The sequence below is a fragment of the Herpailurus yagouaroundi genome, unplaced genomic scaffold, assembly GCF_014898765.1.
Source record: "Herpailurus yagouaroundi ecotype Mexico unplaced genomic scaffold, PumYag 189, whole genome shotgun sequence".
In the NCBI taxonomy this organism is placed as follows: domain Eukaryota; kingdom Metazoa; phylum Chordata; class Mammalia; order Carnivora; family Felidae; genus Herpailurus; species Herpailurus yagouaroundi.
The window spans coordinates 11,804,251-11,817,470 of record NW_024412420.1 but is presented as its reverse complement, the minus strand read 5'-3'; the positions used below and the strand labels follow the sequence as shown (position 1 = coordinate 11,817,470).

At 49.4% G+C, this 13,220-nt stretch overlaps 1 protein-coding gene and 1 long non-coding RNA gene across 5 annotated transcripts in view; both read left to right on the top strand.

The window, feature by feature from the left end:
* CALCOCO2 (calcium binding and coiled-coil domain 2) overlaps nucleotides 1–8,486 on the top strand; it is a 30,834-nt gene extending 22,348 nt beyond the window's left edge. For all 4 annotated transcript variants that reach the window (XM_040497268.1, XM_040497265.1, XM_040497266.1 and 1 more), the window contains 6 exons: nucleotides 252–374; nucleotides 656–745; nucleotides 3,288–3,383; nucleotides 5,709–5,844; nucleotides 6,899–6,927; nucleotides 7,456–8,486. In XM_040497268.1, coding sequence (XP_040353202.1) covers nucleotides 252–374; nucleotides 656–745; nucleotides 3,288–3,383; nucleotides 5,709–5,844; nucleotides 6,899–6,927; nucleotides 7,456–7,632 — 651 coding nt within the window. In that variant the 3' untranslated portion in view covers nucleotides 7,633–8,486. The remainder of the gene's footprint in view (nucleotides 1–251; nucleotides 375–655; nucleotides 746–3,287; nucleotides 3,384–5,708; nucleotides 5,845–6,898; nucleotides 6,928–7,455) is intronic.
* LOC121044833 (uncharacterized) lies at nucleotides 1,741–2,609 on the top strand. Its single transcript, XR_005797502.1, has 2 exons — nucleotides 1,741–2,138; nucleotides 2,439–2,609. It is a non-coding gene; the product is annotated as an uncharacterized LOC121044833 (long non-coding RNA).
* Nucleotides 8,487–13,220: the final 4,734 nt, after the last annotated feature.

The window sequence follows — 13,220 nt, the reverse complement described above, 5'->3', positions numbered from 1 at the left end:
AATAAACGTTGAAAAAAAAAATTAAAAAAAAAAAAAAAAAAAAGAGCGGCTGGTTGAATTGTCCTCATTCGAGTCTCGGCTACTGAGGGTGTAAGGCAGAGCTGAAGAGAAAACGTTCCAGGGGTGTCTGGCTGGCAGTTGGGAGTCGCTAGGGAACACACACCCCTTTGTGTTAGCGTTCACTAAATAGCACTGTCTCCCTCTTCAGTGGTCCCTTCATACCTTGGTTATATACGCTCATCTTGCTTTAGGCCCAGCTGTCAACTCGAGAGAAGGAAATGGAGAAGCTCGTTCAGGGAGATCAAGATAAGACAGAGCAGTTGGAGCGACTGAACAAGGAAAACAGCCAGCTTCTTCTCGCTCTAACCCAGCAGGTAGAGTCACGGACGAAACCAACATCTTTAGGCCCTTGCGGGAAAGCGTATGTTGTTCTTTCTTTACTCTGTCGTGTACCTGGGTTATCGCCGGCTCCGGGAGAGGCCTCAGAGGAAGGCACCTGAAATGGGGGGCCTCGTGGCTGTTCTCAGAAGCCAGCAAGGGTAGACTCACCTCTGTCCCTGCATCCTGGCTCGCTCATCAGCTCCGCGGGGCCCTTCCCCAGCGCGCGTGTGCCCGTGTTTCCGCAGCGGCGGTACTGAAATCTAGTTCCGTGCAGAAGGAGCACCAGAAGAAGCTGGAACAGACAGTAGAGGAGATGCTGAAGCAGGAAGAAACAACCACCCTGAAGAAACAGCAGGCGTTAAAGGCATGTCTGTCTTCGGATGGCTTTTGGGGGAGGGAGCCTACGGGAAGGAAGGGGAAGGGTCTGTTTTCAGGTGACGGAAAGGATAAAAAAAAGACAGATGGGGATAGGCGTTCCCCTCCGGACGTTTTGCTCTCGACCCAGAAGAGGACAGAGAATCTGTCGTGGACAAAACGTCTCAGAGAGGTGGCCGTTTCGGCCGTGTGGCGAATGGCAGAGCGATACCAGAAGTGGAAACCACATGACAGGTTGTGGTAAACACAACCTTGGACTAGGTTACGACCCAGAGTAACCCGACTCCCTCCTTAAAAGAGTTCTTACGGGGGCAGACAAATTAACAATTGTAGCGCTAAGCTGTACGGTTGGAGACTATGGCAGCAGTCAAAACAGATTTTGTTGTAACTACTATAATATTAGCAATCAGCATTCTAAATTATTCTGAGCTATAATAATATAGTAATGAAAGCCTAACCGTCTGATCTTTTCCTATAGTAGAATAGAATGTTGGAAAAGAGGCCTCGTGGCGATGACAGGTAGCAAGAAGCCCCATTTTCTGAATTGATAGAAGGGTATGAGAAACCCTGATGTCTGGAGGGTATCCAGCTGCCCGGTTTATAAATCCTATCACACAGGCATCATGCATTCACTCAGTCATTACTCGGTCAACTATGGAGTCCCAGTATATATGAGAGACCGTATATTTTCGCATGCTAAGGAAGAAAACAAAGTTCTCTGAACTCTGTTTCCGAACCAAATCGGCCGCCCAGAGAAATGTTTTATTTGGCCACACTGATGTTTTTCAGAACTTGAATTGGTGACCAACCACTAAACATGGGAATATTTCCCACTTACAAAAAAATTTTTTAACGCTTATTTATTATTGAGAGACAGAGAGAGACAGAGCATGAGCATGGGAGGGGCAGAGAGAGGAGGAGACACAGAATATAAAGCAGGCTCCAGGCTCTGAGCACAGAGCCCGACGCAGGGCTCGAACTCACAAACCGCGAGATCATGACCTGAGCCGAAGTCGGACGCCCAACCGACCGAGCCACCCAGGCGCCCCAGGAATCGCTCGTTTAAACGACCTGTGGCCATTCAGGGGTCTGAACGTCCTTGTGGCGGGTGTGGGTTGCCTGGGTTTTCGTGGAGTGTTTTCCAAGACCCAGGCGCCCCATTCTTCATTCCCCACCTATCCCAAGGAACCCTAACTATGAGGACCGTGTATCTTATGCTTCAGGAGCCTAGGAACAAGACAACGGCAGTGGAGGAGCAGTTAGTACAAGAGGTGGAGCGCCTCCAGGCAAAGGTAGAGGCCGGGAAAGCCTGTTTCTTAGAGAAGTACAAAGAGTGTCAACGACTCCACAAACAGATCAGGCAACTCAGGGCTGCTGCGCTGGTAGGTGACAGAAATAAGGGGCCCAGGCAGCAAGGGGTGTGAAGGTTTGTGGTGCTTAGACCAAGCCCAGAGGACTGTCCACCCTTGTTCAGGAGAGACGTTTCTAAAAAAAAAAAAAAAAAAAAAAAAATCCCCGGCAAAAAAGGGGCGGGATGGCGGGGACGGCCAAAACCCGGTGGGCCCCCCCCCCCCGAAATCTCGGCCCCCAGCTCCACCACAGATCTCAGGGAAGGATTTTGTAACCACCGAGCAGGTGTCTGCGTAGACTCAGATAGTCCTTTCTTATTTCTGCCTTTTGAGGAAGTGAAGCAGGACCAGAAGAGCCAGCAAGAGCCCATGGGGATGGGGAGCCAGGAGCCAGCAGTGAGCACTGTCGTCGGGTAGTCCCTCCCGCATTACTACCTCAGGGCCGGCTAGAAGCACACGGCATTTCCGGGCACCAGCATTCAAATAAAAAAATCTTGGAAAAAAAAAACCAAAACCAAAAACAAAAACGCAACTGCTAGGACTAGCTTAAGTGTCTTTGTGAGGCGTGTGCATGTGTGTGTGTGTGGAGGCAGGAGGTGGGAGCAAGCCTACCCGTTGTGGGGTGTTTGAACATAGGTCATCATACTGGGAAGCCCAGGACCTCAGCCTGGGTTCCCGGTGGCCGCGGAGGAATGCCTTCCAGGGTTCCTTCGTCCTCTGTGTTACTTGAGCCCAGAGGCCCGTCCTCCCTGGGAGGGGGCCGCGCCAGCCTAAGCGCCCCGCGCCGCCTTGAGTGAGATGTTCATTCGAGACAGAGATGCTCATATCCGTGGCTGGGTGCGGTCGAACAAGGTTCCATTTAGCCCTAATCCTGATAAGTCCATCTGGAGGCTCTTCCCAAGCTTATCACCCTTTCCATCTTTGGTCGCTTACACTGCCACTAACCCAAAAGAAATCGGCATCTCGATGCCGGCCCAGGCCTCCCAGCATCTTGTTAAGTCACTTCTCTGTAAGTCGACACCGCCTGCGTCTCCTCCTCTGCGCCCCAGCTCCCTTGCCCCCCCACCCGCGAGTCCCACCGGTTTGGGAAAGCAGGTCCTCTACAGGCCCCTCGCTTTCCCCCACTTGGGATCCAGATGACAGTATGTGATCCTAACCCTAATTGTTTTTTATTATCGATAGGACGAGAACGCTGGCCTGTCAAGAAAACTGAGTGAGAACAAGATTATATATGATGCTCTGCAGAAAGAGAAAGAGAGATTGGAAAGAGAAAATGATGTGAGTGTGTACGGAGGGCGAAAACCTCAAGGTTTTAAGGGGAGGGAGCAGGGTGACCTGGAGATGTGGTGACCAAGAGGTAAATAAAAGAGCCCTTTCTGGGACAGTGGGTGAGACCATTGCTCCTGAGAGCAAATTTAATCTGGTTTCCTCACCTCCCATGAACTCTCTCTTGGTTCCTCAATCGAAACTTGCTTGGTGTGGCAGGAATCAACAAGAAAGGAACAGCCTTGATTAAGATCTAAATTAATTTTACTCTTAACTTCATACCTATTGTAGGTATTGTTTTTGGGGAATCATATCCTACGTCCTTTTTGTGCTAGTTGAGGGACCCCTTTCCTTCAGCACAACTTTCTCCTTTTTTTCTGCCACTAAACCAGGGCAGAAGTGATGGTCTGTACTATCGCTGGACCCTTGGTGGGCCCTTAAGAAAATGCTGTGCATTCATTCGTGCCCTCATTCATTCATTCATTCATTCATTCATTCAACCAACATTTATTTTCTGCTGTGAGTTAAACACAAGTTATTGTTGATTGAGGATGATGGCCCTAAATAAAGAAACTGCACTTGGGGGCGCCTGGATGTCTCAGTCGGAGGAGCATGGGACTCGTGATCTCGGGGTTGTGAGTTCGAGCCCCACCTTAGGTGGAGAGATTATTAAGCACAATAAGTTAAAACTTTTTTTTTATTAAAAATTTTTTTATTAAAAAAAAATTTTTTTTAATGTTTATTTTTGACAGAGAGAGACAGAGCATGAGTGGGGGAGGGGCAGGGAGAGAGGGAGACACAGAATCCGAAACAGGCTCCAGGCTCTGAGCCATCAGCCCAGAGCCGACGCGGGGCTCGAACCCACAGACCGCGAGATCATGACCTGAGCCGAAGTCGGACGCTCAACCGACTGAGCCACCCAGGCGCCCCAAAACTTTTTTTTTTTTTAAAGAAGCTGCACACAAAGGCACTTTCCTGCTCTTGCATCAAAGGTGTCTGTGCATTCTGGCTTCTGCTCCTGGATCCACACCTCCCGTGGTTCTCCATCTTTCCCCTGTCCGAAACCCTCCCAGGCTGTGCCTCCAAGTGATCTTTTCTGGCTTTGATTACGCCATTTATGCCCCTTTCAGTATTGTAGGGACCTTTGGAGTCTGTTTCCGGTCTTGTTATTCTCATCCTCTTGATTTAGATGAATACACCCTGACTTTGCAGTCTCTGTTTTCCCATGTAGGCTCTTGGGAAGGAGGGAGGACACACAATTTGCAACAGGGAAAAAGATCTGATTTTTTTTTCTTTTAAGATTTTTTTTTTTTTTAAGTAATCTCTTCCCCCATTGTGGGACTCGAACCCGCAGCCCTGAGATCAAGAGTCCTGTGCTCTTCCAACTGAGCCAGCCAGGCACCCCAAGATCTGATATTTGAAAGTTTGGTTAAGGGGCGCCTGGGTGGCGCAGTCGGTTAAGCGTCCGACTTCAACCAGGTCACGATCTCGCGGTCCGTGAGTTCGAGCCCCGCGTCGGGCTCTGGGCTGATGGCTCGGAGCCTGGAGCCTGTTTCCGATTCTGTGTCTCCCTCTCTCTCTCTGCCCCTCCCCCGTTCATGCTCTGTCTCTGTCTGTCCCATAAATAAATAAAAACGTTGAAGAAAAAAATTTAAAAAAAAAAAAGAAAGTTTGGTTAAGAACCGATAGTAAAGCCCTTTTAAGATGTCAAGGGGCAGTTTACTAATTATAAGAGCTTTAAACGCTGTCTGTCCTCCTCGTAGCTGCTTCTCTCTCATTCTTCCCACTATTCCCTCCCTCCCTCCCTCCCTCCCGTCCTTCTTTCTCTCTCTCTATTGGTGTATCCATCTGAAAGGATAAAACATGAAGACGGGAAAGTCCTATCAGATGAGTATTCACACTGTGTGAGAAAATCGTTCTGGGAAGGTGCGACGGAGACCAAAAGAACCATTTTACCCTCAATAGCATCCAACAGCTCCAACCTTAATATAGCTCCTGCCGCCCTCCTGTAGGCACCCAACTTTTGTACCCCACCTCAGCTGGTATGTGATTTAGAGGCTTAAAATTCTTTTTTTGAGTTCATCTAAACAAAATGCAGCGTATATTTCAGTTCAGGTCTAAAGAACTGAGATCTTCGGGGTGTTGAGGCCGCTGCTTTCTCTGGAGAAGAATTACAAATGATCATTTCCCGGGACCCCCCAGTGCCCCGCTGTTCATCGAGAGCTACCTCTTTCCCACCTTCCCGCCTTGCCAAGCGGGCAATCCCCTCTCCACTTGCTTGTGGCCATTCTTTGTCGTCGTCTTTCAATATGTCTCTATCCAACGTTCTGTCCCTAGCTTTTGAAGAGGGAGAACAGCAGATTGCTGAGTTACATGGGTCTGGATTTTGACTCCTTGCCATACCAAGTGCCGACTTCAGATCAAGGAGGTACAGGACAAAACCCGGCCCTTGTCTATGGAAACCCCTATTCCGGTAAGAGACAACTGCCGTTTGAGCCCGAAGGCCCCTGCCCGCATCCTTTCCCCCCCACTAAAATTCTTTTTGGCCTGCGATGCTAATTAAGACCAGTCTCATTGTTAAGACTTGCTGGGCAGAAGCTGAGGACCCAATAGAAGGATTGCCAGGCGAGAAGTGTTAATTGAGAAATAAATCTGAATCTAGAAGACGCAAATCAGATCATTCGCCTAGAGGCGGCAGACACAAATTGAGTCCCGTGGCTATATTCCAAATATATAAATCAGAGAAATGTCTCTGTGTAGAAGATATACACACACAAAGCTGAGGAAGCTAATTAAGGTTTGGAAATGGAAGCACACGAGGTGGGGTATGCCACCCAGGAATGGGCAGTTATGGCGGCCACCTCGATGGCCTGACCGAGGGTAACAGGAACGTGCACCACAGAGACCCCGGGGTGGTTTGGAGGACAGAAGTGGGGGTGAAAACCAGTCTTGTCACTCAAGGACTGAGGGGTCAGAGTGCCCTTGCCAGGCACGAGGGAACAGGGAAGTTCTCCTCCTTTGTCTCCAAAAGCAATAGAAGACCTCCTTGCCTTTTCTTGGGCAGTTTAAAGCAGTCGTGTTCTCTTAAGAGCCCCAGTCAAATCTTTACAGCAGGCAGGGGTATACCTTTGTTTTCCTCTTGAAAAACTGTTCTCGAAGCCTTTCCTTTAAAAATACCTGTTTGCACGGATTCAGTCTTCAAATCCATTCTCAGGTTGTTTCCTTACTAAATCGTGGCTGTTTTTATTAAAATCTCGTGTTTCCCATACTGAGGTTTATTTGTTTTTTCCGACTGTATAGCAATATGCATGGCTATCCCAAATGCCACTTCATTATTTTTTCCTCTTTTCCCTTTATCATCGACCTAGATCCCCTCCGTCGGAAGTTAATGGTACATGGGCGAGAGAAAGAGACGCAGTGGGGAGAAAGGGGAGCAAAGAGTTACAGAAAACAGCTGCTGCATCACGGTTGGGGAACCTGGGGATGGTATTTCTTTCACTGAATGAAATCTTTGTTGTTATCCTCAGGTATCCAGGAAAGTTCTGCCCCAAGCCTGGTAAGTACGTGAATCATGAGAGTGCCCACATCGAACCCTTGAGAAATGTCCCTTCCTGCTCAAGTTCATGGGAGAAGCGTAGGGAGCCTGGTTCGTTTTGATAATTCCGGAAGTCAGCTGGATCGATTGGGTCAAAACCCGAAGCTGAGTGAGCCTGTGGAGGCAGGGAGACGAAAGCCCGGTTCGTCCGCCAGCTTTCTGGCGGGTAGATCTCCACCCGTGAGCGGAGGTACCAGAACTAGGGAGGAGATGCGAACAAGGCAGCCGGTGCAACAGGGCATGTCCCGTGTCCCTTCTGGGCTGGAAGCTCTTTGACCGCTTTAGCACTAGTGGGTCCTTTCACCCCTGGGGTAGAGAAAGCCCCAGGGAGGGCCTCCAAACGTGAATCGGTTCGTTCGTCGTCCGTTTCCTGAGCACCTGCCGTGGGCCAAGCATTATGCTCCGTGCTGAGAATCTAGTAGAACACGGGACGTGGCGCCCGTTACCTAGAGCTTGCCTCTGTGCTGACCTCTTTGCCCTTCCTCCCAGCTCGCCGTCAAGAAGTGCCCCACCTGCAAATCCGACTTCGCTGGCGACATTCTTGATTTCACCTCGGAGCAGCAACGCCCACAGCCCCCCTGTTTGAGTTGTCCGATTTGTGACAAGACCTTCCCAGCAAAAGAGAAGCAGATCTTCGAAGACCATGTGTTCTGCCACAGTCTCTAAGTGTTCCGGCCTCTTGGATCTATACCGTACATAGATTTTGATAGAGTAGAACCTATAGCTTCTACTTGGAGTTACGACCCAAGACCCTGCCTAACGTGAAATTATTAGGGATTTACTCAGTCCTGCTGCCCTAAGGGTGGAGTCATGCTGATTATGTGGTGAGGGCTGTTACTTCCATCCTTGTGGGTTACTACTACCTTTTAAATCCCATAACTAGCCGTGGCCTGCTCTCCCCTCTGGTGCCCAGCCTTCCGAGGGTCTCCAGCACAAGGGCCCTGGGACGGAACTGACCGGCTTGACTCGAGTACTAAGTGATTCATTTTCTGAGTTGTGCCAGCCCTTCAAGGTCAGGCCTCGAGTGGCTTTGCACTCAGTTCTGAGTCTTAAGCCTGCGGCTGGTGATTGAGCAGAGGTTGAGAATTTCTTCCTCCTCCTCCTCCTCCTCCTCCTCCTCCTCCTCCGGTCCCTTCCTCCCACTGATGGCATTAAACTGGGCAAAAATGTCACTGCAGAGAACTCGGTCATCCAATTTGGAGACCAAAGGTTTCACAGCTCCCAGCAGAAGCATCTTATTCCTGAACCCTGGACACAAAATATTATTTCAATCACAGGCCTTCTTTCTCTCTGGATACCTCTGGCATTTTCTACTCTTCGATCTTTCCTACGCACGTAACTTTTATTGTTGTAAGTCCTTTCGTAATGATTAGTAGGACCTGTTAGAAACTGGGTTTGCAACTTTCTGAGCAGGTGAGTTTTGAATATGGAGAAGTCAGAATAATGAGAGCTATTAATCTCTTTAATACTAAAAATAAACTAGTCCTCTGTTTCAGGGACGTGGGTAACTTCAATTTGGTCATTTGAGTTTGTGGTCTTTTATTTCTTTTTTTTTTTTTATTTTATTTTTTTTCAACGTTTATTTATTTTTGGGACAGAGAGAGACAGAGCATGAACTGGCGAGGGGCAGAGAGAGAGGGAGACACAGAATCGGAAACAGGCTCCAGGCTCCGAGCCATCAGCCCAGAGCCCGACGCGGGGCTCGAACTCATGGACCGCGAGATCGTGACCTGGCTGAAGTCGGACGCTTAACCGACTGCGCCACCCAGGCGCCCCTGTGGTCTTTTATTTCTAAGCTTAGGAGAAAAGGGTGACCAAGAGGCCTATGGGACTTATAGGCCCCAGCAGTGATTTCCCTTCATTTGTCTGAACTAGTCAACAAAAGTGTCCCGGCCCTTGTCTTGAGACGGAGAGCAAGGTGACGGAGCATTAGTTTGAGAAATCTAGGGCTCTGACTTCTTGTTCCAGCTTTCCGTGCACTTTTTGAAAGGGAACAGTGTGGACTCGGGCACTCTTCGCGAACCAGGTTCTAGTCCCTCCATCCAGATTTGCCTAATTGAACTACAAGAAAGCAATTCCATTTTCTCTCCCCCTCCAGGGACGGAACAAATGGAAAGGACTCTCAGGCAGGCCACCAGCGGGTCACCATAGAGACTTGTACAAAAACCTCAGAATGATGGAGGACATGATGTCACGAGTAAGGTTGAGCCAGCCTCCTTCCGGGGTTTTCCCTACGTGATTGGAGTTCGGCCCTAGACCAGCTGTACTGCCCCGGTCACCGCTCCTTGTGTGTATTTCTCCTTTGATAAAACGAACATGAAACTGTGCTCCTGCTTCTCCTCCTCCCCTATCAGCATTTCAACGAGCTGTCTCTTGGACGCCCAGCCTTTCGCCCCTTAAGGTTCCAATGTGACATTAAGAGGAACCCTAGCAGAGAAACGTAACGGGGAGGTGGTAACACCGTTTTCCTGGTAGATCCCTTTCCTCGCTGCAGAAAATCTGCCGCTCCCCAGATAGTTCCAGCGGGGAGCTGCGATTTCCTTTATTTTGCACTCATCAGCTCTTAATTAAGCACATGAATGGCGAAGAGCAGTGGTGCACATGATCCAAATCAGTGAATACCAAAAAAAAAAAAAAAAAAAGTGCTAATGATCCTTTTCGCTGGACGTAAAACAAAGCATCTTTAACCACTGTTCGTTATCCCCAGCTGCTCTTACCAAGGATTCGAAGGGGAAATTAGGCTGCAGGCGGCTCCTGGTGAAAGGAAACAGTCATTCTCCGATAACCCACTCCTTACCCCAGCCTTTCCCCTCTCACCTCCTTGCACCCACTCGTTTTAGAGCCGTAACATACCCCGCCAAAAAATAGCAGGAAGTTAACGGGGGCAAACGGTATTTAGAGCCCAACTGGGTTTTAGAAGCGTCGTACCCATCATGGCAACCAGTTTCCCCTCCTAACTCACTTGCTCTTGGTCTTCATACGAAGGTGTTTTCGCGCTATTTAGCACACTTCCGGCCCCCGGCACGCGTGTGTGCGAGAGCGTGGTAAGAGAAAGCTAATGAAAATCCGGGACGTGAGTGTTGGCGAGGCCGTCCGAGAGCCTGGGGCCCTAAGGACACCTGTAGCTTCAGCCCTGTGCCCTGGGATGAAATGAAACTGCCCTGAGGTTTAAATATCATTCTATGATTTCGGGTGGTTTTCTTGCAGTGGCCGTGGGACTGCACCGAGCAGAGCCCGCTCTAAGCTGGTCTCCTAGCAACAAATGGCAACAAATCGCCCCGGCTGAGCGATTGCAGTCCCCCGCCTAGAAAAAAAAAAGACGCAAAGTGGACTCTCCGTGGGGATCAAACCCAAAGAGACACTCACCTAATTCCCCTGAGGTGACCCACAGGGGGCCACACACTCGGGGAAGTCAGGCGAGCCCCAGCGCTCTCCTTAGTTGACCTCCTATAAATATGAATCTAATTGTCTTTACCTGCATGTAGCGCTTTATCGTTTGGGCCGCGTTCGTGTCTTCCACGCATGCTTTCAGTAATCTCTGAAACGGCTCTGAACTCCCGTTTTTGTAGAGGAAGAAGCTGAAACGTGGAGCAATAACTTGCCCAAGTGGAAACAACCCAAATGCCCATCGGTTGATGAGGGGGCGAATGAAATAACGGCCTATCTAGAGGAGGAGATATTGTTTGGGAGCAAAAAGGAATTGAGGGGCACCTGGCTGGCTCAGTCGGTAAAGCACGCGATTCTGGATCTCGGGGTTGGAAGCTTGAGCCCCATATTGAGTATAGAGATTACTTAAAAATAAAATTTAAAGGGCGCCTGGGGGTGGGGCTCAGGCGGTTGAGCGACGGACTTTGGCTCAGGTCGTCATCTCACAGTTCGTGAGTTCGAGCCCCGCATCGGACTCTGTGCTGACAGCTCAGAGCCTGGAGCCTGCTTCAGATTCTGTGTCTCCCTCTCTCTCTCTGACCCTCCCCCGTTCATGCTGTCTCTCTCTGTCTCAAACATAAAAATAAAACATTAAAATTAATTAATTAAAATAAAATTTAAGGGGCGCCTGGGTGGCTCAGTCGGTTGAGCGTCCCGCTGTTGATTTCAGCTCAGGTCATGATCCCAGCGTCACGAGATCAAGCCCCCACGTCAGGCTCTGTGCTGAGTGTGGAGCCTGCTTGGGATCCTTTCTCTCCCTCTCCTCCTGCCCGTCTCCCCTGCACTCTCTCCCTCTCTCTGAAATAATACAATTTATTGTGCAGATAGTGGCACAATTACATACTTTATTTTATTGAATTACTTTCTTTTTTTTTAATGTTTATTTTTTAAGAGAGAGAGAAAGACAGAATGAGAGTAGGGGAGGGGCAGAGAGAGTGAGAAGGAGACCCAGAATCCGAAGCAGGCTCCAGGCTCCAGGCTCCGAGCGGTCAGCCCAGAGCCCGACGCGGGGCCCGAACCCACGAACCGTGAGATCATGACCTGAGCCAAAGTCGGACGCTTCACCGACCGAGCCACCCAGGCGCCCCTGAATTACACACTCTAAATGGGTGAATGGTGTGCTCTACGAATTCTGTCTCAAGCTGTTGTATTCTTAAAAGGTTAAAAAGCTTGCGAAGGTCATCCGCGGGTTCACAGTAGAATATCTTGAGTACAGAGAGGGAGCTGGGTCCACATTATTGAACTTGGTTCGAAGTATGCTTATTTCGGTACCACCCACTGCCACAGCGGCATTGGGTTCTCCCCCCACCTTGGGCTGGAGGCAGGCGGCAGCTTTGGTGGTGATGGAATCAAGATGAACGGGGTCAGGGCATTTAATAGTAGCCCACCATTTGGCCGGCAGCATTAGTGGTCTCTGGGAATATCTATTCTGTGGAGATGAATGTCCCCAATAAAGTTGGGGGAGAGAGTCACCAGCCACAAATTTCAGATAATCATATTAAGGGATCCAGCCTGCTCTGCCTAATGTTATTACTTTCTCCCTGTGGAAAGAAAGCATATGGCACTCTGGGGACTCAGTCTATTGTTGACTCAGTCAATCAACATTTATTGAGCACCCACGGTGGGCAGAACTAGCACAGGGCCAGGATTTTAAAAAATAGAAAAGTTCTTCCCTTGAGGTATCTACGAGATTAATGAAGACATTCCCTCTGTCCTCGGGGAACTCTTTCAACTGCTGGCAGAGGGTGTCAGGTTTCGGGGGTCTCCTAATCTAACGGGAAAAAGAGACGGCCACCCCCGAAAGCAATTTCAGGACAGAGAAAAAGGGAAGCCGTCGCACCAACGTAAGGACGTAAGTAAGGGCTGTGGGACCAGAGTGTTCATGAAGGGGTGATTGAAGCCTAAGTTAGTGATGTCTTCTAAGAGGTTGAGGGACGGAAGTGGCAGGCAAAAACCGGATTGTATTCTGAGGGTCTCTAAACAGGGCGAGGGAGAAGGGAAGTCAGAGAAGGGGCCCAGAATGCAAAGGACTCTGAACCAAAAGCACTAGAATATAAAAAGGGACCATCCTCTGTCCCAGAAGACTGTAATCTAGGTGGATCATGTCTAACACACTCATCGGAGCTCAGGAGGCAGGAGTGAGGGTAGAAGGGAGCAAGGTGGGTATAGGAGTGTCTCAGAATCCCAGGCTTCGGGACTCCCAGCATCCGGGGCTGGAGCTCTAGGCGGCCCAGAACTAACTTCCCTTATCGGCTCATCCTCCTCCTCTGCCTCTGACTCCACACTTCCCGTTCATTCTAGAAGCTGACTCTGCCGCCCGGGCCACATAATGTAGAATGGTGGCTATCTGCAGGCCTGGGTTTTTCAGCTACTCTGTTATTTTTTTTATTTTATTTTTATTATCCTTTTTAATCTCTATTTTTTTTTTAATTTTTTTTCAATGTTTTTATTTATTTTTGGGACAGAGAGAGACAGAGCATGAACGGGGGAGGGGCAGAGAGAGAGGGAGACACAGAATCGGAAACAGGCTCCAGGCTCTGAGCCATCAGCCCAGAGCCTGACGCGGGGCTCGAACTCACGGACCGCGAGATCGTGACCTGGCTGAAGTCGGACGCTTTAACCGACTGCGCCACCCAGGCGCCCCTAATCTCTATTTTTGAAGGAGACCACCCACCACAGTGGTTCAAGAGAGCAGTCAAGGCCCGGACCAGATTGGAGATAGACATGGGAGGAAAAAAAAAAAAAACAACTATTTTTTTTTTTAATGTTTTATTTATTTTTGAGACAGAGACAGAGCACAAGCGGGGAGGGGCAGAGAAAGAGGGAGA